This window comes from Pecten maximus, chromosome 3, assembly GCF_902652985.1.
Source record: "Pecten maximus chromosome 3, xPecMax1.1, whole genome shotgun sequence".
NCBI lineage: Eukaryota > Metazoa > Mollusca > Bivalvia > Pectinida > Pectinidae > Pecten > Pecten maximus.
This window is the reverse complement of record NC_047017.1, coordinates 35,806,393-35,833,678: the sequence shown is the minus strand read 5'-3', so window position 1 is coordinate 35,833,678 and position 27,286 is coordinate 35,806,393. Positions and strand designations below refer to the sequence as shown.

The window sequence follows — 27,286 nt, the reverse complement described above, 5'->3', positions numbered from 1 at the left end:
CACAAGTCGGTCCTGTGTTGTGTTTGACATTGACACACAAGTCAGTTCTGTGTTATATTAGACATTGACACACAAGTCAGTCCTGTGTTATATTAGACATTGACACACAAGTCAGTCCTATGTTATGTTTGACATTGACACACAAGTCAGTCCTGTGTTGTGTTGGACATTGACACACAAGTCAGTCCTGTGTTGTGTAGGACATCAATATACAAATCAGTCCTGTGTTGTGTTGGACATTGACACACAAGTCAGTCCTGTGTTAAATTAGACATTGACACACAAGTCAGTCCTGTGTTATGTTTGACATTGACACACACGTCAGTCCTGTGTTGTGTTGGACATTGACACACAAGTCAGTCCTGTGTTGTGTTGGACACCAATATACAAGTCAGTCCTGTTGTGTTTGACATTGACACACAAGTCAGTCCTGTGTTGTGTTTGACATCGACACACAAGTCAATCCTGTGTTGTTTGACATTAACACACAAGTCAGTCCTGTGTTATATTAGACATTGACATACAAGTCAGTCCTGTGTTATATTAGACATTGACACACAAGTCAGTCCTGTGTTATGTTTGACATTGACACACAAGTCAGTCCTGTTGTGTTGGACATTGACACACAAGTCAGTCCTGTTGTGTTGGACATTGACACACAAGTCAGTCCTGTGTTGTGTTGGACACCAATATACAAATCAGTCCTGTGTTTTGTTGGACATTGACACACAAGTCAGTCCTGTGTTATATTAGACATTGACACACAAGTCAGTCCTGTGTTATGTTTGACATTGACACACACGTCAGTCCTGTGTTGTGTTGGACATTGACACACAAGTCAGTTCTGTGTTTTGTTGGACATTGACACACAAGTCAGTCCTGTGTTGTGTTGGACACCAATATACAAGTCAGTCCTGTGTTGTGTTTGACATTGACACACAAGTCAGTCCTGAGTTGTGTTGGACATTGACACACAAGTCAGTCCTGTGTTATATTAGACATTGACACACAAGTCAGTCCTGTGTTATATTAGACATTGACACACAAGTAAGTCCTGTGTTATATTAGACATTGACACACAAGTCAGTCCTGTGTTATGTTTGACATTGACACACAAGTCAGTCCTGTGTTGTGTTGGACATTGACACACAAGTCAGTCCTGTGTTTTGTTTGACATTGACACACAAGTCAGTCCTGTGTTATATTAGACATTGACACACAAGTCAGTCCTGTGTTATATTAGACATTGACACACAAGTCAGTCCTGTGTTATGTTTGACATTGACACACAAGTCAGTCCTGTGTTGTGTTGGACATTGACACACAAGTCAGTCCTGTGTTGTGTTTGACATTGACACACAAGTCAGTTCTGTGTTGTGTTGGACACCAGTATACAAGTCAGTCCTGTGTTGTGTTTGACACCAATATACAAGTCAGTCCTGTGTTGTGTTTGACATTGACAAACAATTCAGTCTTATGTTATGTTTGACACTTGTGAACAAATCAGCAGATTATCAGTCAGGAAGAAAACTATTTGGTAAAGTTTTAAGATTAATTTATTGATCACATTCATACAGTATTCAACAAGTATTCAAAGCACTGATAGAATCAGAACTGAATAAATAATGTGTTTATAAATAAGACATATCTATTTTCCTTTTCATGTTTCCTTGCAGATTTCTTCTGCCATCCCAATTAGTAATGTTTTATTTCCAAGACTATCTCGCACTCTAATACTATCTGTAACAATCTCAAAACATCCAAATGATCTTGTACTAAAACAGTATCCCATATTAAAGTTATCTCGCACTATCCAAAACTATCTCACATGAAACCAATCTCATACTACATCGTATCGAACAACACTTAAAACAATCTCACACTACTATAATCATCTAGAGTAATGCCAGACTAATCAGAGGTCACCTATAACTGTATAAGTAAGCAAGCTCGTTATCCATCTTTCACACTACACTTACATTATCTAGAGAGAGCTCTCGCCCATCTTACACACTACACTTACAGTACCTAGAGAGCTCTCGCCCATCTTTCACACTACACTAACAGTATCCAGAGAGAGCTCCTCACCCATCTTTCACACTACACTAACAGTATCTAGAGAGAGCTCCTCGCCCATCTTTCACACTACACTTACAGTACCTAGAGAGAGCTCCTCGCCCATCTTTCACACTACACTTACAGTACCTAGAGAGAGCTCCTCGCCCATCTTACACTATACACTTACAGTATCCAGAGAGAGCTCCTCGCCCATCTTTCACACTACACTAACAGTATCCAGAGAGAGCTCCTCGCCCATCTTTCACACTACACTTACATTATCTAGAGAGAGCTCCTCGCCCATCTTTCACACTACACTAACAGTACCTAGAGAGAGCTCTCGCCCATCTTTCACACTACACTAACAGTATCTAGAGAGAGATCCTCGCCCATCTTTCACACTACACTTACAGTACCTAGAGAGAGCTCCTCGCCCATCTTACACTATACACTTACAGTATCTAGAGAGAGCTCCTCGCCCATCTTACACTATACACTTACAGTACCTAGAGAGAGCTCTCACCCATCTTTCACACTACACTTACAGTATCTAGAGAGAACTCCTCGCCCATCTTACACTATACACTTACAGTACCTAGAGAGAGCTCTCACCCATCTTTCACACTACACTTACAGTATCTAGAGAGAGCTCCTCGCCCATCTTTCACACTACACTTACAGTACCTAGAGAGAGCTCCTCGCCCATCTTTCACACTACACTTACAGTACCTAGAGAGAGCTCCTCGCCCATCTTTCACACTACACTTACAGTATCCAGAGAGAGCTCCTCACCCATCTTACACTATATACTTACAGTATCTAGAGAGAGCTCCTAGCCCATCTTACACTATACACTTACAGTATCTAGAGAGAGCTCCTCGCCCATCTTTCACACTACACTTACAGTACCTAGAGAGAGCTCCTCGCCCATCTTTCACACTACACTAACAGTATCTAGAGAGAGCTCCTCGCCCATCTTACACTATACACTTACAGTATCCAGAGAGAGCTCTCGCCCATCTTACACTATACACTTACAGTACCTAGAGGGAGCTCCTCGCCCATCTTTCACACTACACTTACAGTATCTAGAGAGAACTCCTCGCCCATCTTACACTATACACTTACAGTACCTAGAGAGAGCTCTCACCCATCTTTCACACTACACTTACAGTATCTAGAGAGAGCTCCTCGCCCATCTTTCACACTACACTTACAGTACCTAGAGAGAGCTCCTCGCCCATCTTTCACACTACACTTACAGTACCTAGAGAGAGCTCCTCGCCCATCTTTCACACTACACTTACAGTATCCAGAGAGAGCTCCTCACCCATCTTACACTATATACTTACAGTATCTAGAGAGAGCTCCTAGCCCATCTTACACTATACACTTACAGTATCTAGAGAGAGCTCCTCGCCCATCTTTCACACTACACTTACAGTACCTAGAGAGAGCTCCTCGCCCATCTTTCACACTACACTAACAGTATCTAGAGAGAGCTCCTCGCCCATCTTACACTATACACTTACAGTATCCAGAGAGAGCTCTCGCCCATCTTACACTATACACTTACAGTACCTAGAGGGAGCTCCTCGCCCATCTTTCACACTACACTTACAGTATCCAGAGAGAGCTCCTCACCCATCTTTCACACTACACTAACAGTATCTAGAGAGAGCTCCTTGCCCATCTTACACTATACACTTACAGTATCTAGAGAGAGCGCTCGCCCATCTTTCACACTACACTTACAGTATCTAGAGAGAGCTCCTCGCCCATCTTTCACACTACACTTACAGTACAGTGATTTTTAAACTGTTTCAAGTAATAAAAAAAGATATAACAGCATTATACAACAATTAAGAAATTAAAACAAATAACTACTAATGATGATATAGTGACAGCAATATCTAAATATAATACAATTTTCATATACGTGTATGCCCCACTAAATAGACAACTTAACATCTGCCAACATCTTTTAGTGGCACACACTACTAATGAATGAGTTAACTGTTTTTATAGTGCTATATACACTCTTAAGGCATTGCCAAACACCCACCCTACCAAATTCAACAAAAGATATTGCTACACATCCACCCTACAAAAATTCATCACAAGGTATTGCCTCATACCATCCTCCAAATTAATCACAAGGCCTTGCACACGCCCACCCTCACAAATTGATCACAAGGCATTGCCACACACCCACCCTACCAAATTCATCACAAGGCATTGCCTCACGACGTCCTTCCAAATTCATCACAAGGCATTGTACCACACACCCTACCAAGTTCATCTGAAGACATTGCCACACATCCACCCGACCAAATTCATCTTCATGTGACATTGTCATATACCATCCTATCAAACCATAGAGCTATGAAGCAAAATTACCCAAGAACAGAATTTACTTTGAAACATAAATTCATTGGGCGGTTGGCTGTCACTAACAAATGCCCATTCTGTATCATTACAATACATTGCAATGAATTTGCTTTTCACCAGTAAAATCCTAGTTTTAAAGTCTCTCTAGAGTTCACATACAAAAGAGTGCTCCTCTTGCCAAACAGGTTTACATAATTTATCTGAAAAGATTTTTTTTAACTGAGTTTCAAGCACATCAGAAGAAAATGAAGCCAGCAAACTGGAACATAGAATATGGATCTATAAACATAAAATCTTAGCCTTTAAAAGATTTTTGACTCCGAAATGTTAGATCATTTGGGATATTGTGGATTTAATGCTTAAAACCTTCCTTCCTGCTAACACTGATTACATAAATTTTCCTTTAACACAATTCCTTACATCAATTAGTGGAACTGTGAATGGCTGTACATGTAGGTTCTCTTGATTTCTATAACCTCATCACATCATATGCATTGTGACACAACAAAAAGAAGAGGTATGGAGTCAAGAGATTGCCAGGTGAGATTAGTCTGAGAAAAATATCTTTTCACATTTTAGCATTTCATGTGAAAATTAGGAAGCAATACTGGAATTCTTTAGTTTAGCTCAATGTTAGTTCTGACAAGCTAAAATGGAATCTGTGACAAGAACTTGGCACATATTTTCCTGTTTATGAGGGTCGATTGATATTTTGTGAGCCTCGTATTGAAGGAGGTACTCAAGGATGTTCTTTTAAAGTCCTGCTATTTTCTGACTATATAGGACTGTGTACCCAAGGACTGGTCTCATTTGGTTAGTTCATATCAACGAGGTAGCACTCTAAAGTAAACAAGACAAGCAGCTTTCGAAAATGGACAAAAGCGGTTAGGGTTATGGTGAAAGAGTCTGTCATTGCCATGACTGCCATTCACCATTGTGGGTTTAAATAATTGAGAATCCGGACTTTCCTCTATTTCCAAAACTGAAAACAGCTATGTCAGGAACCATAACCCTAACCCTAGCCCTAACATTCAGTGGATGACTCTATGAACAGCCACGAAAAGGAGTTCTATAGAAGTGGCATTGAGGCCCTTAAACACCGCTGGCAAAAGTATATAGATACTGAAGGGGATTATGTTGAAAAATAATACATTATGTTTCATCAAAATTCAAATCCTTCAATATTAGGCTCACAGCTTATCAATCAGCCCTTGTACCTATCAGATTTAGGGACTAGCAAAAATAAAACATTGTCACAATAATTTCATCACTCTCAAATTAAATGTAATCCTCCTATATCTGCTTAACATTCAAAGCGTATTACTACATAACTGATTACCCTACTTATATAAAAGAAAATGGTCAAAGGAAACTGATTACTGGAAGTGAATCAACAGCGATCTGTCGCTGTGTATCCTTCAGTCCTGTTGTCACACATAAACTAAATGTACCATGTATCCCATGTGTACTGTACAATGTGTATAAAGTCAGCTAGTATACAAGATGTAAGTACTGGTATTTCATAACATACCACTTTAACTATCTACATCTGACAATGTGCAACATTCTCATTACTTCTCATTCTCATTATATGTGTTGATTGTACAGAGCATCATATCTAAAATAATCCCTAAATGGCAAATGTGTGATTTCTTACACATTGCTAAAATGGGACTTAATATTAAAAAAATTGTGAGTTATGAAACATGTCAAGTGGTGCATACAAACAGACTATATTCAGTAGTTCAATTTATATCACAGCTCATTAAATATGGAATGATAATAGGTATGTATAATGTACATCTGTGTGCATCAGTTATAAACGGTAGTGATTAAAACCTGTACAATAATCCAAGGTTATTTTGTCGTGTTACAAAACTTCAATATACAGTGAAACTTTCTTATGACAAACAGGCTTGATTAACTGCCTATTATGAAGTAGATCAAAATCCTGAATTTGGCTCAACTTTAGATATTTTAAAATTGTATAACGAATTTGGGATAAAATGAAATATTTCCTCTGGTCCCATGGCATTGGCTTTAAACAAGTTTTACTGTATAGATATATTATATACAGAAGTACAACAGTGAACCAGTGACAGGTGTCATGCTTCAACGACTACTATCATGATATAGTACTCCAAATCACCTGTAATCAGACAACTACAGGTACACCTCTCCTTGTCTTACTAGTACCCTGATGTGTTACAATCATATCATTCCAGTCACTAAAGTAAGGACCTGTATCCAATATATATTTAACTACCAAAAGAAAAATGTCCTGAAAAGAACACTTCAAATTGTTTTGCACCAAAAGAATTAAAACATTTATTGATAATATTACAGATATGTTGAGACACGGTACTTCGATGAAATCTTTTGAAAGGCAACTCCAGATATGAATAATATTGATGGGATAGACACTGATAACATTAGTGGTGTATGTAAAATACCCGGCATGTGTACAGTAAAGTCAAATAGACAAAGAAATTAACTCTTTAAGGAAAGGACACCAGTTTCCTTTGTATATTCATTTCCGGAATATAGCCTGCAAACAATATTTTAAAGATATTTTTTTGTAAGAACCAATATGAAATTACAGGTTCCAAATAATGCCAGAACACATCAACCAGGTACAATGTAGGTGACTTTCCTTTACCTTTATAATTTGATGGTACAAACTATAATATTCTCTTTGTAAACTGATTCTGTTATTCAGCATATATTTCTTTAAAGGGTTTTCAGAATTTAAAACGATAAGATACAAGAATACAAAATGTTCATCTCTAGCCACTTAAAACTCTGACTAGTAAATCAACATACAGCATTTCAATATCCAAACAGTAGTGTTCCATCATGGAAGTTTGATACATGGTAATATGAAACGAGTACTGAAGGTTCAGGAAAAGTCCAACATTATGACTCATTTTATCACAAAGAGGCCATGCCGGACATGTAACTACAAGGCATACTGTGAGCGTGACTCCGAGGTCGTAGGAGGGGATTTCACCCTAGACCTGTTACTTCTACTAGACCTGCGATCACTACTTGGTGGGTTCGGCACGGGTGTATCTCCATTTATGGATAATAACTCTGTGCCATCCTGGAAGTCAGAACTCACATCAGTGAAACTGTTACGCACTGTCAATACAGAACTTCTGTTACTAAGGTTACTGGAAGGACGATTACTGATATGATTATTCATTTCCTGGGCTACCAAACTTCCTGAGCGGTTGATTTCAGGTAAAAAGGGTGTCCGTGACTCACGACTGTCCGATCTGCTATGTCTGGGACTTGGCACCTCCCCAGACAAGGAAAAATGTTCGTTGTATATGTTACGACTATTGGTTCGACTTTTGGACACAGATGAACTGGACTGTAGACTAGATCGAATTGTATTTATATGGTCCATATACTCAGATTCATCCTCACTTTCAAGTCTTTCTTGTGCAATGAGCTTCCATGTTTCAGCACTAATTGGTTCAATCTCATTGTCCTCAGCTACAAAGCAGCAAAGAAAACAGATTATTATTTCACTAGTTTGTACAACTGCAGATTACTTTATTTTTGTTTAATTCTGTGAGATATGGCTGTACATTTTATTTAAAAGTTTGATATACAAACACTTTAATTGTACATGTATCATGACCATCTACTGACCTCCAGTTTCTGTCTCATCCTCCTCCCGCAGTGTGGACAGCCTACTTGCTGAGGGACAGTAAGCTTCCGCCAATAACTTTTGGAGCGTGGCCTTTGGTAGGTGGGGTGGATTTTCCATTAAAACCTCCCGAGCAGATTTTGGTGTCCTGAAATTGTTAATACAATGTAGTTGGATAAAATATGACAGAAGCAAAGAGCAAGTTCTGTACCTTTCCAACCATTTCATGGCAAAGTGTATTTTGCAAAAATAATAAAAAAAAAAATTTAACTACATTTGTATCTTTAAATAGCAATCCCATCTGGCCAGCCCAAATTTTTACAGACCTTATTATGCCTCTTAACTGATACACATTTAAACCAAGTTACCTTGAAAAGAAATCAATTTCATTTCATTGAAAAAAAATATACAGGGGAAGTATTGTCACCCTGATTAGAGGAACATTTGACATTATGGTATCTGTACACTTGGACTTACCATAAGACAAGGGATTTCTTTGATAAAAAATGATAACCCTGGTACAGGTCAAATTTTGTTATCTTTGTCTTCATGATCAAACTTAATATAGATTTCTGAAGTTATTATTTCTTTTAGGAAATTTCAACCCTGTGACCTCAAAAACGAACCAAGATTATTGATTTGAACAAAACTACATGGTCTTTAGACCAGCATTCTACAAATCAAATACAATATACTAGAGATTACATAATCATTGGAAGAAGTTGCTTGAAGATTTTCACAGATGTGACTTCTGTGACCTTGAAAGGACCCTCAGAACACATGGATAATCAAACGAAACTTCAGATGTTGAAAAATAGTTTAGCCCTGTTGTGCTGAAAGTTGGTCAAAGTCATTCATTTGATATTTATAGATTCAGGCAGGTATTTTTCCAACTACTGCAGCCTTACCTGGGTGTGGTCTCAGTCGACAGCCCTGCCTCTGACACACCTGCCTCTGACATGCCTGCCTCCGACACACCTGCATCGGAGTCGGTATCATTAAATGTTGTTCTGGAATATGACCCATTGACTGTTGTCCTAGACAAGGACCGAACACATTGGTCCAATAAGTCCTGTAACTGATCCTCTTCCAGCTTCGGGGTCTCAGAGATCTGTAAAAGGGGCCATAACTCAATCACATGCATGCCTCAGGATACAGCCATGTTTAACAGTTACTGTTACAGTTACAATAGATCCAGGAAAAAACACCAACATTCAACTTCTGATTTGAAAATTAATATATAGAATAATTGCTGGGCTCTTAGGCACTCACAACAGTTACTAGATTGGCAGGGGATGGGGAATATTTCTGGAATAGTCCTAAATCATGAATAGGATTCCAATCAGTAATCAACTGACATCACAATCCTGCTAAGACAAATTTAATTAGAGTGCTTCACTTTAAGCTTTAAGCAACCCTATTGTTTATTTTTCAAAGAAGTGTATACAGGTAAAGATCACTTTAAACAAATGACCAAAGAATGTAAAATCTGTGTAGTTATATTGTCATAATGTGCGTGCATCATGCTTAGATGTGAACAATATATAATAAAAAAAAATTGAGTGGCTGGCAAAATGAAATCACATACAGACAATGATGATGAAAATTGTAAAGACATAGTATCTGGGTTGTTATCTGAAGAAATGGTTAAACTCATAAATAAATATTGATTTTTTATGTGAACAAGACACAGATGGTTTGATTTCTTATTATTTTTCTGTATATAAATAATTTTTCTTTGTTTTCATGGTAAATACTCAAATGTGATTGGTCGAAAAATTCTTTTCATTCTTCTATGAAAGTAATTCTGAGAATGGCGCGAAAAATGTGACGTCACAATACGACAATTGACGTTACGTATTGATTTGAGAAAAAGAATCCCATTTAAAACCAGTAAAATTGTACATAAAACATGTTTTAAATTAGAAAATCATTTTCAAAAATTAATTATAAGCGTTGATGTCAATTATTTTTTAGTTTCATCAGGGTATGAAACAAATTTTTTTTGCAAACTTCAGTAAGAATCCGCATAGCGGATTCGTACAGTTTGCAAACAAAATTTGTTTCATACCCCGATGAAACTAAAAAAAATGACATCAATGCTTAAATAATATATACCTATGACAATTTGTACCACACTGACAGTGACTTGGCACAAAAACCAAGCCTCAGAGCAATTAGATAGCAAAAAGTCAGTCAAAATCACACTCATTAAGTTTTAAGGAGGCAAAATCAAAAAAGGCAAACCAGTTGTCTAGATAGGGTAAATGTCACCCAAGGATACCCTCCTTATTTGGTACAAAGAAATACCCACACGTTGATAATACAATAATAATAACATGATATCAGTTTCACATCACATAACACTTTGAAATGAAAAGTGAGGGTAATACTTCTTTCTTGTTATCACTTGACTGTTACAAACAATATCACCTTTTCACATCTAGGAAAGATTTAACAATCATAAGAAATAAAAAGAAACCGCCTGACACACCATTAAGTGAACATTTGTAAAGGCACTTGGCACACAGTTTACCTCCAGCTCATGGGAAATATGGAGCTTGCCTAGCTCCTCCTCCACGGCCTGGAGACGGGCTCGTAGCTCTCGCTGATCTTTGTTCTCCAGGAGAGCTTTCTCTCCAAACCGTTCAGACCTAACATCAACCACTGGCTTAAACAATTTGTACTGGACAAAACAAAGAGAAAAAGTGCAAGACATAAGCTTGTGACAACAACAAGTACAATTATAATATTTATAAAAACAAAACAAGCAACTACTGACAATGATTTTATCACAAAAATATAAAACAGAGATTTGACAGTACAAAGTGTCTGCTAATGAAGACAACAGTCTGAAAAATATCACATCATCATCCAACCACGATTGGTTTCCAGGTGAATTTCATTAAAGGTAATACAATATCAATATTTTCTTGTACATGTGCCATTGAAAAGTTATAATGAAAAAAATAAATAAATGAAAAATAAAAAAAAATGTTTTAAAAATCAAAAAATATAACTTGCACTCCTTAATCTACAATAAATTCATTTTCTATATTTTCAAGTATTCTGTCCACAATTTCATGTTGGTAATGAAACACTCAATTTAAAAGTACTCCATTTTCTAGAGTCTAGAGTATCAGTCTTGCTTTTTAACTGGTGGTGCAATGAGTTATATCTCTATCTTGATAAATTGTTTACAGTTAACACAAACATAATAGACAATCCACCCACCCATACTTTACCAATGAACACAAGTCTTACGGTATTCAAAAAAATATTTTCCCCCTCGACACATACAAATTGGTCAATAAAAAAACATCATAAATTATTCAACAATAATTTGTTAATTTTTCACCTGAAAAAATATATGTCACAACATTGATGATATCAAGAGTGTTTTTGTTTTTTTTAACTTTGTGCACAGTGAAATTGATTTTTTCAAGATAGATTAAAATATGATAAACACATGATATCAATATATATATATGTGGCATGCATCTAAACTACTAAAAGTGCAATGTTATCAACATTATAATTCATGCTTGGTGCACAAATCCTGAACCTTTGTATTGTTTCCATCAGTTTTTCATTGAAGAAGAACCCTATGAAATCTTGAAAAGTAAGTAACAGTTTGTGATAACATTCTTTTTTACCTTATATAATTACTATAACTGACAGCCTCGGGTATATCACCTTACCTGGGAAGTACTACATGTTGTGGTGTCAGCAACTTAACAGTACTACATATGTCTGTCTGTGACCTAGAATATATCTCCTTACCTGGGGTGTAATACATATGTCAGTCTGTGACCTAGAATATATCACCTTACCTGGGGTGTACTATATATGTCAGTCTGTGACCTAGAATTTATCCTGCAACTGCCACCGCATTGTCGGAATACACCCACCGTATATATTTTTGCTGTATACGGCAGTGACGGAAAACAGCTGTATTTTGGAATCCTAGCACGTGCGTCAATTCGACTGACCTACTTCAAAGTGAAACTACGTTTAAAAGGCGAACATATTTATGTCATTTTTGACACCGTTTCACTTTACAAGAGGCCCATGGGCCTTAACGGTCACCTGATTTTTGAAATATTTCGGTAAATTTGAATGAAAGAATGAATTTAAAAACAAATAAAACAAATGATAGTCAAAAATGTGATTTCCCTATAACTAGAGTAAAGTTTATCCCCTCCCATGGGGCAAACACGAGACCCCAGGGCTAGGAAATTCACAATTATGGTAAAGCACCTTAAGACCCTTCGATCTGTGAAGAGTATTTAATTCTACCTTAAATGGCCTGTAAGAAGAAGATTTTTAAAATTTCTGTTAATTTGACCCTTTTTGGCCCCTCCCATCAGCCCCTGGGGGTCAGTCAGGGCCAACATGTACATACCATCAAACTGTCATCCCAAGCTGATAATGTTAACGAAGTTAGAATGAATTCCAATAAAAATTCAACAAATAATAGTCAAAAATGTGATTTCCCTATATAAACTATAGTAAAGTTTACCCCCTCCCCAGGGGCAAATGTGAGACCCCAGGGTCATGAAATTCACAATTTTGGTAAAGCACCCTAAGATCCTTCCATCTATGTAGGTTATTTGATTCCACCATATCTGAGAGTAGAGAAGAAGATTTTTGGAATTTTTGTCAATTTGACCCTTTTTGGCCCCACCCACCAGCCCCTGGGGGTCAACTAGTGCCAACATGTACATACCATCAAACTGTCATCCCATGCTGATAATTTGATACAACTTAGAATGAATTCCAATACAAATCCAACAAATAATAGTCAAAAATGTGATTTCCCTATATAAACTATAGTAAAGTTTACCCCCTCCCCAGGGGCAAACATGAGACCCCAGGGCTAGGAAATTCACAATTATGGTAAAGCACCTTAAGACCCTTCCATCTATGTAGAGTATTTGATTCTACCATATCTGAGAGTAGAGAAGAAGATTTTTGAAATTTTTGTCAATTTGACCCTTTTTGGCCCCGCCCACCAGCCCCTGGGGGTCAACTAGGGCCAACATGTACATACCATCAAAGTGTCTTCCCATGCTGATAATTTGATACAAGTTAGAATGAATTCCAATACAAATCCAACAAATAATAGTCAAAAATGTGATTTCCCTATATAAACTATTGCAAAGTTTACCCCCTCCCCAGGGGCAAACGTGAGACCCCAGGGTCATGAAATTTACAATTTTGGTAAAGCACCTTAAGACCCTTTCATCTATGAAGAGTGTTTGATTCCACCTTATCTGAGAGTAGAGAAGAAGATTTTTGAAGTTTTAGTCAATTTGACCCTTTTTGGCCCCGCCCCTCAGGCCCCTAGGGGGTGGGGACCATATAATTCACAATTTTGGTTCATCCTCAGCCATGGAAGCTTCCTGTAAAATTTCATTGAATTTGGTTCAGCAGTTTTTAAGAAGAAGTTGAAAATGTAAATTGTTTACGACGCACGACGGACGACGCCGGACAAAAGGCGATTGCAATAGGTCAACTGAGACTTCGTCTCAGGTGACCTAAAAATGATTATTTTTGATGATTATTTTTATGACTGTTGCAGGATAAATAGAATACATGGTCAGTGTCTTAAAATATAAGCTGTATTTTTGGCTCGGGACTGAAAGACAAAAGTGGCTCGCCAAGGCTCGCCACTCTTGTCTTTCTTTACCCTCGCCAAAATACAGCTTATATTTTAAGACACTGACCATGTATTCTCTATATATCTCCTTACCTGGGGTGTAATACATATGTCAGTCTGTGACCTAGAATATATCTCCTTACCTGGGGTGTAATACATATGTCAGTCTGTGACCTAGAATATATCACCTTACCTGGGGTGTAATACATATGTCTGTCTGTGACCTAGAATATATCTCCTTACCTGGGGTGTAATACATATGTCAGTCTGTGACCTAGAATATATCTCCTTACGTGGGGTGTAGTACATATGTCTGTCTGTGACCTAGAATATATCACCTTACCTGGGGGAGTACTACATATGTAAGTCTGTGACCTAGAATATATTTCCTTACCTGGGGGAGTAATACATATGTCAGTCTGTGACCTAGAATATATCTCCTTACCTGGGGTGTAATACATATGTCTGTCTGTGACCTAGAATATATCACCTTACCTGGGAGAGTACTACATATGTCTGTCTGTGACCTAGAATATATCACCTTACCTGGGGGAGTAATACATATGTAAGTCTGTGACCTAGAATATATTTCCTTACCTGGGGGAGTAATACATATGTCAGTCTGTGACCTAGAATATATCACCTTACCTGGGGTGTAATACATATGTCTGTCTGTGACCTAGAATATATCTCCTTACCTGGGGAGTACTACATACCGCGGTATGTCTGTCTGTGACCTAGAATATATCTCCTTACTTGGGGGAGTACTACATATGTCAGTCTGTGACCTAGAATATATCACCTTACCTGGGATGTAATACATATGTCAGTCTGTGACCTAGAATATATCTCCTTACCTTGGGTGTAATACATGTACATATGTCAGTCTGTGACCTAGAATATATCACCTTACCTGGGGTGTAATACATATGTCTGTCTGTGACCTAGAATATATCACCTTACCTGGGGTGTAATACATATGTCTGTCTGTGACCTAGAATATATCACCTTACCTGGGGTGTAATACATATGTCTGTCTGTGACCTAGAATATTTCACCTTACCTGGGGTGTAATACATATGTCTGTCTGTGACCTAGAATATATCACCTTACCTGGGGTGTAATACATATGTCTGTCTGTGACCTAGAATATATCTCCTTACCTTGGGTGTAATACATATGTCAGTCTGTGACCTAGAATATATCACCTTACCTGGGGAGTACTACATATGTCTGTCTGTGACCTAGAATATATCTCCTTACCTGGGGAGTACTACATACCGCGGTATGTCTGTCTGTGACCTAGAATATATCTCCTTACCTGGGGGAGTACTACATATGTCAGTCTGTGACCTAGAATATATCACCTTACCTGGGGTGTAATACATATGTCTGTCTGTGACCTAGAATATATCTCCTTACCTGGGGAGTACTACATACCGCGGTATGTCTGTCTGTGACCTAGAATATATCTCCTTACTTGGGGGAGTACTACATATGTCAGTCTGTGACCTAGAATATATCACCTTACCTGGGGTGTAATACATATGTCAGTCTGTGACCTAGAATATATCTCCTTACCTTGGGTGTAATACATGTACATATGTCAGTCTGTGACCTAGAATATATCACCTTACCTGGGGTGTAATACATATGTCTGTCTGTGACCTAGAATATATCACCTTACCTGGGGTGTAATACATATGTCTGTCTGTGACCTAGAATATATCACCTTACCTGGGGTGTAATACATATGTCAGTCTGTGACCTAGAATATATCACCTTACCTGGGGTGTAATACATATGTCTGTCTGTGACCTAGAATATTTCACCTTACCTGGAGTGTAATACATATGTCTGTCTGTGACCTAGAATATATCACCTTACCTGGGGTGTAATACATATGTCTGTCTGTGACCTAGAATATATCTCCTTACCTTGGGTGTAATACATATGTCAGTCTGTGACCTAGAATATATCACCTTACCTGGGGAGTACTACATATGTCTGTCTGTGACCTAGAATATATCTCCTTACCTGGGGAGTACTACATACCGCGGTATGTCTGTCTGTGACCTAGAATATATCTCCTTACCTGGGGGAGTACTACATATGTCAGTCTGTGACCTAGAATATATCACCTTACCTGGGAGAGTACTACATATGTCTGTCTGTGACCTAGAATATATCACCTTACCTGGGGGAGTACTACATATGTCAGTCTGTGACCTAGAATATATCTCCTTACCTGGGGTGTACTATATATGTCAGTCTGTGACTAGAATATATCTCCTTACCTGGGGTGTAATACATATGTCAGTCTGTGACCTAGAATATATCACCTTACCTGGGGTGTAATACATATGTCAGTCTGTGACCTAGAATATATCACCTTACCTGGGAGAGTACTACATATGTCAGTCTGTGACCTAGAATATATCACCTTACCTGGGAGAGTACTACATATGTCAGTCTGTGACCTAGAATATATCTCCTTACCTGGGGTGTACTATATATGTCAGTCTGTGACCTAGAATATATCACCTTACCTGGGGGAGTACTACATATGTCAGTCTGTGACCTAGAATATATCACCTTACCTGGGGTGTACTACATATGTCAGTCTGTGACCTAGAATATATCACCTTACCTGGGGAGTACTACATATGTCTGTCTGTGACCTAGAATATATCTCCTTACCTGGGGAGTACTACATACCGCGGTATGTCTGTCTGTGACCTAGAATATATCTCCTTACCTGGGGGAGTACTACATATGTCAGTCTGTGACCTAGAATATATCACCTTACCTGGGGTGTAATACATATGTCTGTCTGTGACCTAGAATATATCTCCTTACCTGGGGAGTACTACATACCGCGGTATGTCTGTCTGTGACCTAGAATATATCTCCTTACTTGGGGGAGTACTACATATGTCAGTCTGTGACCTAGAATATATCACCTTACCTGGGGTGTAATACATATGTCAGTCTGTGACCTAGAATATATCTCCTTACCTTGGGTGTAATACATGTACATATGTCAGTCTGTGACCTAGAATATATCACCTTACCTGGGGTGTAATACATATGTCTGTCTGTGACCTAGAATATATCACCTTACCTGGGGTGTAATACATATGTCTGTCTGTGACCTAGAATATATCACCTTACCTGGGGTGTAATACATATGTCAGTCTGTGACCTAGAATATATCACCTTACCTGGGGTGTAATACATATGTCTGTCTGTGACCTAGAATATTTCACCTTACCTGGAGTGTAATACATATGTCTGTCTGTGACCTAGAATATATCACCTTACCTGGGGTGTAATACATATGTCTGTCTGTGACCTAGAATATATCTCCTTACCTTGGGTGTAATACATATGTCAGTCTGTGACCTAGAATATATCACCTTACCTGGGGAGTACTACATATGTCTGTCTGTGACCTAGAATATATCTCCTTACCTGGGGAGTACTACATACCGCGGTATGTCTGTCTGTGACCTAGAATATATCTCCTTACCTGGGGGAGTACTACATATGTCAGTCTGTGACCTAGAATATATCACCTTACCTGGGAGAGTACTACATATGTCTGTCTGTGACCTAGAATATATCACCTTACCTGGGGGAGTACTACATATGTCAGTCTGTGACCTAGAATATATCTCCTTACCTGGGGTGTACTATATATGTCAGTCTGTGACTAGAATATATCTCCTTACCTGGGGTGTAATACATATGTCAGTCTGTGACCTAGAATATATCACCTTACCTGGGGTGTAATACATATGTCAGTCTGTGACCTAGAATATATCACCTTACCTGGGAGAGTACTACATATGTCAGTCTGTGACCTAGAATATATCACCTTACCTGGGAGAGTACTACATATGTCAGTCTGTGACCTAGAATATATCTCCTTACCTGGGGTGTACTATATATGTCAGTCTGTGACCTAGAATATATCACCTTACCTGGGGGAGTACTACATATGTCAGTCTGTGACCTAGAATATATCACCTTACCTGGGGTGTACTACATATGTCAGTCTGTGACCTAGAATATATCACCTTACCTGGGGTGTACTACATATGGAGGAGCTAGTGACTGACTCATAATCCTCTGGGGGCATGATTATTTTCAGTCTACTGTCAATGTTGGACAGAGATCGTTGATCTTCGGGCTCTGGTTGAAATCCTTCCCCTGGTCTTACGGCGATTTGGAAAGGGTTAGAAACAGATTCACCATACTGGAAAAGAGATAGCATCTGATAGTAGAAATCAAATTGTTATATAGTTACTCTATTCATCAACTCTTAAACATATGCATGACCCTTACAGGCTTTTTCATTTTTTTCAAATTTTCAGAACTGTACAATATATTTAACGGTGACAAGAAAACTCAACGGACAAAATCATAGATTTGATAATGTATCTGACATTATGGCTAAAGAACACATCAAACTTATCGAAAGAGAAGCCATGTAAATACATACAACTGATTCTTCTTCTTCTTCTAGTACATCTGGTAAGGCATCCAGACCCTCCAAAAGCTGGCTAACACGTGCCCTTTCCTCATCTGTCATTGGTACAGGGTTTTCAGCTTCAGACGCAAGCTTTTGAAAGGAATGATGCAAAAATACAGTTGATAAAAAAGGTATCTTATAGTTATCCTGGGTTTTTTCTGAAGGATGGTCTGGAAATTTTCAAATAGAGATTGGCCTTCTAATTAACACTGATTACTACCGTGAGGTACTTGTATCAAAGTTGCTGGGCATGAATATATTTAAAAATGCTATAAGGCCCAACAAAATTCTGAATGCCCAATCAGTTATCTATTAAAATTAAATAGAGTATATTATTAGTAAATTTTGGTTTTGATAAAAAAAACATGCTTTACCTGTTTGTTTCTTTTAATAAAATCTTTTTTTCGTTTCTTTCTCTTTCCAGACTTGCTGCCTGCCATTGAAGAAGTCTCACTACCGAGCTCTGAGTCCTGTTGTGAGTGACAATCACTACGTTCTGAAGCTGTGTTTGACCTGTGACTCGAGCCTGTAAACAGTATAGATACCCAGTAAGAACACACCTTGGATCACCTCTGATAAACCTACACCACTGAAATACCTACAATCTATTACTTCATATCACAGCTGCTAGCACCATAAATTTTGGGAGCTGATTTTCTAGTTTTTAGCTTTGTCATGAAAACATTGATTAATTATACAAAAAGATCATAGCTGACAATCTTTAAGACTGTCATAGACTCTACATGTATGGACATGTGCCCAAAATCTGTAAAAAGCATCAGGAAGATGGCTCAGATATCTTTCCTCTTATTGCTGATAAAAAGCCTTATTTGAATTTTGCTATGGTAATAGTATCTTTTTGTTCCTGAGTATGTACGTCATGTGTTATGTGAAACTAAACTGAAATAACTTATTAAAAGTTAAAAACCACTGTTAAACTTTAATAACAGCAACTTTTACCCCTTCTTTGTCTATTACTGCTGCCTGCCTCCCCATTTTGTCTGTGGACATCTGGGTAGTCTTGTTCATTAAGCTGTGTGGTAAATACTGGTTCATTTGAGGAGTTTGGTACCTCAACACCTGAAAAAAAAAACAAGATAATGTACACAACAAGAGGCACAGGAAGCTTGTATTTGGCATCTGGAAATTTAGAGTTACATTCAAAGTATTGAGCAATTTCAATTTTTCGTTTTGCCTCAGTACTAGGGAGGTTACCTGGTAACACATTTCCCTATGTACTGTAGTATTTAATACTCTGACTCCATAGATAATTCCAGTAAATCTAGTTAAAAACATACAAATCTTAACATAAAATTCTTCATGGGCCCTTCCTTTCTGTCCCCATGGGGATCAGACTTCCATTTATGCAACATTGTTTCCCCTTAATTTGAATGCAACAAAGCTCTAACCATGTTTGGTTATAATCCACTTAAACCGTTTTAGCTATGAATTAAAAGTAAAGAGAGAGACATGATTACTAGCAATGCTGGTGTTGTATCTAATGTACCTTCATTGTGACTAGGGGGAAGAGTCAAGGCCAGGTATTTAGATGTGTTCAACTTTTCTTCCTTTCTCTCATTTGATCCATCTGATTTCAAACCGGAAAGTTCATCTTTGATTCTGTGAAGACATTATAGTATAAATCATTACACATTCCAACATGAATTACAGATCCCCACTCAATTTGAAATTATATTATATTCTGAGAATGTACAGATAATGAATTGGTGTTGGAATCAATTCCAACTCTTTATTTGGTACATGACACACCATCTTACCTATAAGTGAATCCAAAGTATGAAGTTTTATTGTGAAGGAAGGAAGGAAGGAAGGAAGGAAGGAAGGAAGGAAGGAAGGAAGGAAGGACTTCATTATATCCTTTTGTGTGAAAATGTTTGGTACACTAACATTTAAAGTTTCAAGTTTGTTAAAAATAAAAACTCAATCAAAACAGTAATGTCAAGTTCTTACCTTTTTTGAAGTAAAATTCTATCTTTTTTAACTTCCCGTTCCCTTTTCATTTTTTTGGCTAGGATACGATCAAGTTTTCTCATTTTCAGTATGGCATCCTTCAGTTTTGGATCAACATCATCAAGAATTTCCTCAGCTTTGGCACGAGTACTGTCTTTGTGGTCAATGTTTTCTCTGAATTCTAAAGCTTCTAATTTTGTTTTATAAACCCCTAGTTCAGACTTCATTTCATCCCGTACTTGATTGGTGATTTCATTTTTTATTTCCTTCATAATGTCCCTCTCTTCTTCACTATCAACATCAATCCCATCCTCTGGAGAGTACAAAAAATATATGAAAATGAAATATTTCTAAGGCAAACAGCTATCAAATAAAATAATAATGTGCTTAATACTCCGCATAATTCATCAAGTAGATGTGACAAGCCAATCCTCCTTAAATAGTAATTACAAATCATTAGATAGGTATTTTGTCTATAATTGTAATATCTGTGCTACAAGGGACTTATTCACATGCAAAAGTATTCCACATTATTAAATTATCAGTGCTGGACTAATAGAAGCCTAGGTTTTCCATGAAGAGGCCAATGGCCTTTTGAGCAACAAAGTTACTCAGGTTTTGTGAGACATTGAGCAACAAAGTTGCTCAGATTGAGGGGGACATTGAGGGACAATTTTAATTTCAAAATATTTTATTAACAATACATATATAATATATATACAAATATTCATGCATGCAAGTACAGCATTGTCAAAAGAATCAGACAACAGTCTAAACCTATAATAGTCTACTTCTAAAAGAAACTTCAGGTTAGACCTGACAGACAGATGCTATGTTCCCTCTTTTGATCCCAATGTATTCGCAAGAGTAAAGCAGAGAGGAACAACATATGTCCTTTCAATACCTAAATAGAAGGTATCATTTATCAAATAGACCGATAGCACTGCAAGAATTCTTAAAAAGTACCATTAGTCTTTCGTAAAATGAAGACATAACATCTATCTGTCAGGCCTATAAATGATGACTTATATGTAAAATAAAATAGTCAATAAGAATTCACTCACACATTCATTCACACTAGATCGATATGTTCAGGGCATCCAGCAGACCATGAGAGTATGTTTTTGATTCCCAAAATGGGACTTGACTCTTAGGTTTGAAGGACATACCAGTATCATTTTGACATATATTTTACCTCTTAAGATTTCTAAGAATTTAAAATGGTGATTTGACTCCTGAAATTGCTAAAAGCCAGGGGTCAACTAGGAACAAAGTTACTGAGATTAAGGGAGACAATAAGTTTGATGTAACCCAAGTCCTCTGCCTGTCATTAGAAGTAGACTACATGTATATATATAGCATCAAAGTTCCTGAAGTTGTAAAATGTAAACTTTATTAATTTTACAACAATTGCAAAACAAGTTGTATTAGCCTATATCAATCAAACTTGTTGGCCCGGATTGAAGTGCGCAAGGGGTCTTACTGCGGGAGGAAACCAGAGAATCTGGCAAAAACCCACGTAGTCCGGCAGGTGACCCCATATCTTTTCATGTCCGATCGGGTAATTGAACCCCAGCAGCTTAGGTGAAAGGTACCTGGCAAGTGTGTTACCACTGTGCCACCCGACTATCCAAAGTTCCTGAAGTTGAAGCACCCAGGAGTTGATATATATGAATTTACACAAGTAATGTGCTGCATATTGTGATCTCATCATAAATTAGGTACATACAGTATCTGTTTAATACTAAATGTAACCATGAATTTTAATCAATATTTTTCTGGCTGAGATTGAGTCTTGTGATAATCTTATCTGACTGCATGGGTAGTTATCTGTTGTAGTCTTAGGTCTATCGGTCTACAGTAATACATCCACCTCATTGTGGTTATCTTGTTCTTTAACTTACAACATTTTATCTTGTCATTTGAAAAAAAAATTCTGTGATGATTCTCCATTCTGAATGAAGTATCAACCATATTGTTAGCTGCCCCTTTTTGTATTAATACTCATTCTACTGTCAAAAGTTACATTGTAAGAGAACTTTAAATATTACACTTTAACATGTACAGATTTGAGATTTTATTCAATATGTTGGTGATAATTCAATTCATATGTTGGTAATGATAGCCAAGAAAAATGCTTTTACAATGTCCTCTCATATCACTACCAGGAACAAATTTCTATATCATCAACTTTGGCTCAATATCAATGCATGAAATAAAATTGCAAAGTATAGTCATTTAAACCATCATTAGATAGAACAAAAATCGGGTATAGATCCTAATTGGGTATGGAACCTAATCGGGTATGGATCCTAATTGGGTATGGATCTTAATCGGGTATGGATCCTAATTGGGTATGGATCCTAATTAGTAAAGCAAAAAACTGACCTCCAATAATTGAATAACATACCATAAGGCAGCAGGCCTCCCCCATTATACAGAGGGTCAGCGTCCCCAGCAGCACCTCCATTTTGGATGGCTGGATGGTTGACACCTTGGTCCCAGTCCTCCCTCAGGTCCCCGAGCTCCTCCTCTGACCCACTGCTGTAACTTGGCCAGTCCCCATCTTCATATTTAGCAGCTTCCGCAGTGCCATCCTGAAGGTACTCAAGGTCCAGATGCAGGTCCAGATCCTGTTAAAAATTGAAAGTGTTCAAATAACTTGTCTCCTAACTTATGAGGCATATTGGAAGACACACATTACAATCAATTTATCAATAAAAGGTAATTATCATCCTTGCCTCTACAACTCATAAACTGTGTCAATAACTAGAACCTAAATCGCCAGCAAAACAACAAAAGTACAAAATGAAAACAGAAATTACCGTATAGACAAGTTACATAATAACTGCAAACATTGTGTTTCATTTCAGCAATATATTGTAGTCATTTATTTCATACAAACCTTCATCTGGTTTTCGTCCATTTCAGCCTCTAGATCAGTATCTTCTCTGGAAAACAAAAAGAATGACAAAATTATACACAAGGTTATAACCGTGATGCGGCACTGACTTGATACTGTCATATCTTATGCCTAATTCCAGATAATTAAGTCAGGGTAAATTCCAATGAGATTTATTTTGGAACATCAGTTTAAGAAAAAACTAGTAACAAACTGTAGTGTTAGTAAATGTGCAATGGTGGGACATCTGACAATCACAATATCAAGCTTGATGGATGTTTATCTAATGTTCCTCAGCTGACAAGAAAGTTTTAAACGTTATTGTTGGTGTATAATTTTAGAAACAAGATTTAAGAAAATATCACGTTATAGCAACAAGTAACTAACCATGGACATCACTTTTTTTTATATACAAAATCTATTTCCAAGAAGGAAAATATTTCATCAAATGGTAAAGATTCATTATTTCATGCATTATATTGCAATAAACCAATCACTCCAACACCTAGCACATAGTATCAATTTGTAGCTTTAATCTATGAGAAATAGAAATAATAAAAAAAAACACAGCCTGATAGAGTTATGTTATAGCAAGTGAAACACATGAGATTGTGGTGAAGGTGTCAAAACAAATGTTTTGTTCCCGTGGATTTTTTCCCTACTTTGGGAATGGGCCCATTTAGTCCATTGATTTGAAATTTGAATTTAAGACAATCTCAAATTGACCAAAGAACACACACAAAGATGCAGAGGCCATATATAGAGAGTAATACATATAAGCATTAAATATTAAATTAACTTATATTAACGTTGAGAAACGTATTTCTACAGTCCAAGATTCTTCCTTCAGTACTAGTTTTTCGCAATGTAGGCAATGTTACATGCTAAATTTCATACTTGAAAATATTCACTCTAATACTATTGAATATGTAAATTATTCAGCTACAGAGGATTGAAAGGAACAAAAATCAGCATTCCCATTTCTTTAAAAGTGACCTCTGCTGTAAGACTTATATGTAGCACAAACAATTTATTCAACGCTAACTCTCATTGAGGTTAAACTTAGCTGATCAAGATAATAGACAAATGAGACTAGTACCTGTAGGCATCCTTGTAGTTATTTCTAATTGAATGCCCTGGTATGTATTTTAATATTACATAATGCAAGTACAGGTTATTTGGAATCTTTAAACCTGTATAATGATTGATTTCCTGTTTATTAGAAACTAAACAGAAATGCACATTAAATAGTAACAATCCTTTCTAGTCTGAATTCAGAACACTTACATGTATGTAATTAATGCTAGTAGTACAAATATTGTTACTAGTTTCCATTTGTTTCAAATATTTTATGTCATGACCTTGTCTAAGAGTTACAGCTAGTCTAGTCTGAGTTAAAAAAAAAAAAAATTATAAATAAACCTGCATATATAATTATGTAAACCGTTGTACTCTGAGCTTTTTAAGAATAGAAAAGGTAATATTGCTGTGCCATTTCTAAACTCTATGGATAAGTCTGCTTTTCAAATTTGGCACCTATTAATTAGTAAAACTCAATTTTTCAACTATAGTTTTCGACAGGAACATCTATTTTTTACAATCATCCTTCCACAAATAACCAGTTGAATTAAAACCTGAAAAAGTTTCTACAATATAACAGATATAGAACTGTAAATATTTCTTTTTTCTTCTTCAATCCTGATGATTTTTTCAATAGTCCTTGTTTTGTTTTGATTACAATTGAAGGAAAAATCAAATGAGGTAAACATTTAGAGTCGTGATAGAAAGAACAAAGTGGCAGCGCAGATTTGAAGGCGCCGATAAACACTGTCAGCAGAAACAAATGCCAGAAGGAGCAAGTTCCATTGTGAGATAGCACTCAGATAGAATCTGGATGAGTTAAAAGGTTATCTGGATTATGATGGTTCGATCGAGTTAGGAGGTCAACAGGGATCAAAACTTCAAAAGATATTATGGGTGCAGTGATGTGCCAGAACTATTTTATCACAGTTCAGGAATTTGGCATTCTATCAATAGAACATAATAACTCTGATACAATTACCTACTCTACTATTTTTTATAGTAAGTGGGGGCTTTATAAAAATAATTATTGCAGAAATGTAATTGAGGCACTTTTGCAAGTTTAACGTGTCTATATTATGTCCATAACAGAACAGGTATTACAATATAGCTGTTACAAATATTTCTGGCTTCTTGACTTTTTAGTTTTCCTATCAGTTTGATTTGTCAGGTTCCGTAGAGGTTCCAGACTGAAGCAGAATATTCTACAGTGTAGGTAATTAAGAACGAACTACAAATATAGTGTTTTGTAGGCAATATAAATCAAATTAAGATTTTTGTACAATCCGAAGACATACATTGATAGATAAAATGGCCATTTGCTTTCTATCGGTGGGTTTGGCTGTTTATTATGGATAGTTTATTACTGTGGTGAGTTTTTATCGATACAATCTGAAGCATGTCTACATCGCTTTCAGCTGATCAGCTGCTTAACCATTATCAACCAACTGATAGTTGACATAATTTCCATGGAGATAAAAATGGAATAACATGAGAATCTGAAAAATAGGATAATTTAAAGAGAAAACATATCAGATAATGAGATACTTATCCAAAAGTGTGTTGAATAAAGCTACTTTACATTTCCATTCGGTAAATAACTTACAGCACTGTCGTGTTTACAGATGCATTTTGTCACAGTTTCTCCCAACGACAGCCATTTTGGAATGTAGTGATGAAAACTTCCGGCATACCACTTCCGGTACATAAACGGCGGGAAAAATAAAACTTTTTAAAAGTTTCCGTTTTTTCGGTCCAAACGTTTGGACCAGTTGGACCTGTGTTATTCTTTTATGAAGTAAAGACGGACCTGGTAGCTTGGTAATATTCATGTTTACACAAATTTAGCCCGAGTTTTCTCTGGCCCTGTCACCATGTCATTTTATCAAATTACAACCCCATGCAATATCCTTAGCTGTGGCTGACAGTTCGATCCAGAAGTTTTGAATCGGTGGTAGTGTCCTATCACGCAATACACTGACTTAGTCGATCACTAAATGTGAATAAATATAAAAGAAGACCCATAGAGATATCACAGCAGAGAATTCCGACAAATAGAATAATGGAACGTAAATTTTACTCAATATCGCCTGACATAAAGAACAAAAGAGCATATGCTGTATCCCGGAAGGGTAAGCGTCTGTTCTATGTTTCAAAGCCGGGTTAAGTCAAATTCTCAAAACGAGATTGAAAACGTGTAGATTGGTGGCAACGGAACCACTGTAGGCACATCAATATCACAGGCTACTTGGGATAAGAAATTATATATTGTATATATATACTATAGCCTCTCCATTTTATATAGTAATACGAGGCTATATAGTATATATATACAATATATAATTTCTTACCCCAAGTACCTGTGATCAATATCGGAACAACATCGGGGCAGCGCAGAGATATATGGGGAGTCGTAACCGTTTTAAAACTAGATCTACCACTCTAGTAATGAACCCCCAAAGGGTGGGACTCTACATGATCCATGGGGCCAATTTAAAAAAAAAACAGTCACAAGAAAAACATGGACATAACGTTCATGCAACGACCATTTTGCATATTCGTCATCACAGGGATCAGCACACGGTTTCATAATTTGTCGTGAGGAAAATACTAACAGGAAATAAGGAAAATAAAATAATCTTGACAGATTTAGCTAATGCTTTCAAATGGACAATTTTTAACCTTTGGAAGTTGATGAAACCGGGTGATAACTTAGTTAAATGACCCATTATGATGTGTAAATAGTACAATAGGAGTTTTATTTCATAAATTATTGGTTCAAAACTGGATCCCCTATTTGAAAGTGAAATATTCGAGTGAGGACCGTATAATTATGTCTATATCTAGATACATTTCTGTGGTGGGGCTGTACCCAGGGGCTTGACACGTTACTGTCAGCCACAATTATAAATGAACAGCGAGTACACAACCACTGCGCCGTCTTTTGACATTTGTTTAGGGAAACGGGATTATTACACTTTAATTAATACTGTTTGCTAAAAACTTTGATAAAAGAAACGAACACAG

At 37.0% G+C, this 27,286-nt stretch overlaps 1 protein-coding gene across 1 annotated transcript; it reads right to left on the bottom strand.

Annotated features, from left to right (window-relative positions):
• Nucleotides 1-1,538: 1,538 nt before the first annotated feature.
• LOC117324018 (reticulocyte binding protein 2 homolog b-like) lies at nucleotides 1,539-25,932 on the bottom strand. The gene is made up of 13 exons (XM_033879613.1): nucleotides 25,866-25,932; nucleotides 23,183-23,228; nucleotides 22,688-22,910; nucleotides 20,278-20,590; nucleotides 19,814-19,926; nucleotides 19,267-19,386; nucleotides 18,681-18,832; nucleotides 18,277-18,396; nucleotides 17,857-18,030; nucleotides 10,644-10,793; nucleotides 9,016-9,218; nucleotides 8,110-8,255; nucleotides 1,539-7,950 (listed from the first exon to the last, which is right to left on the bottom strand). The coding sequence occupies exons 2-13, from the start codon at nucleotides 23,201-23,203 to the stop codon at nucleotides 7,409-7,411; spliced, it is 2,277 nt and encodes a 758-aa protein (XP_033735504.1). The 5' UTR covers nucleotides 23,204-23,228; nucleotides 25,866-25,932; the 3' UTR covers nucleotides 1,539-7,408.
• Between the last annotated feature and the right edge of the window lie 1,354 nt (nucleotides 25,933-27,286).

Bases quoted from the DNA above. Each gene is read 5' to 3' on its own strand.
- LOC117324018 (XM_033879613.1), bottom strand. From the start codon at position 23,203: ATGGACGAAAACCAGATGAAG. The intron at 19,927-20,277 runs GTAAGAACTTGA...ATGTCTTCACAG, and splicing joins AGAATTTTACTTCAAAAAAG to AATCAAAGATGAACTTTCCG. The intron at 10,794-17,856 runs GTAAGGTGATAT...TGTTTTGTCCAG, and splicing joins CCATATGTAGTACACCCCAG to TACAAATTGTTTAAGCCAGT.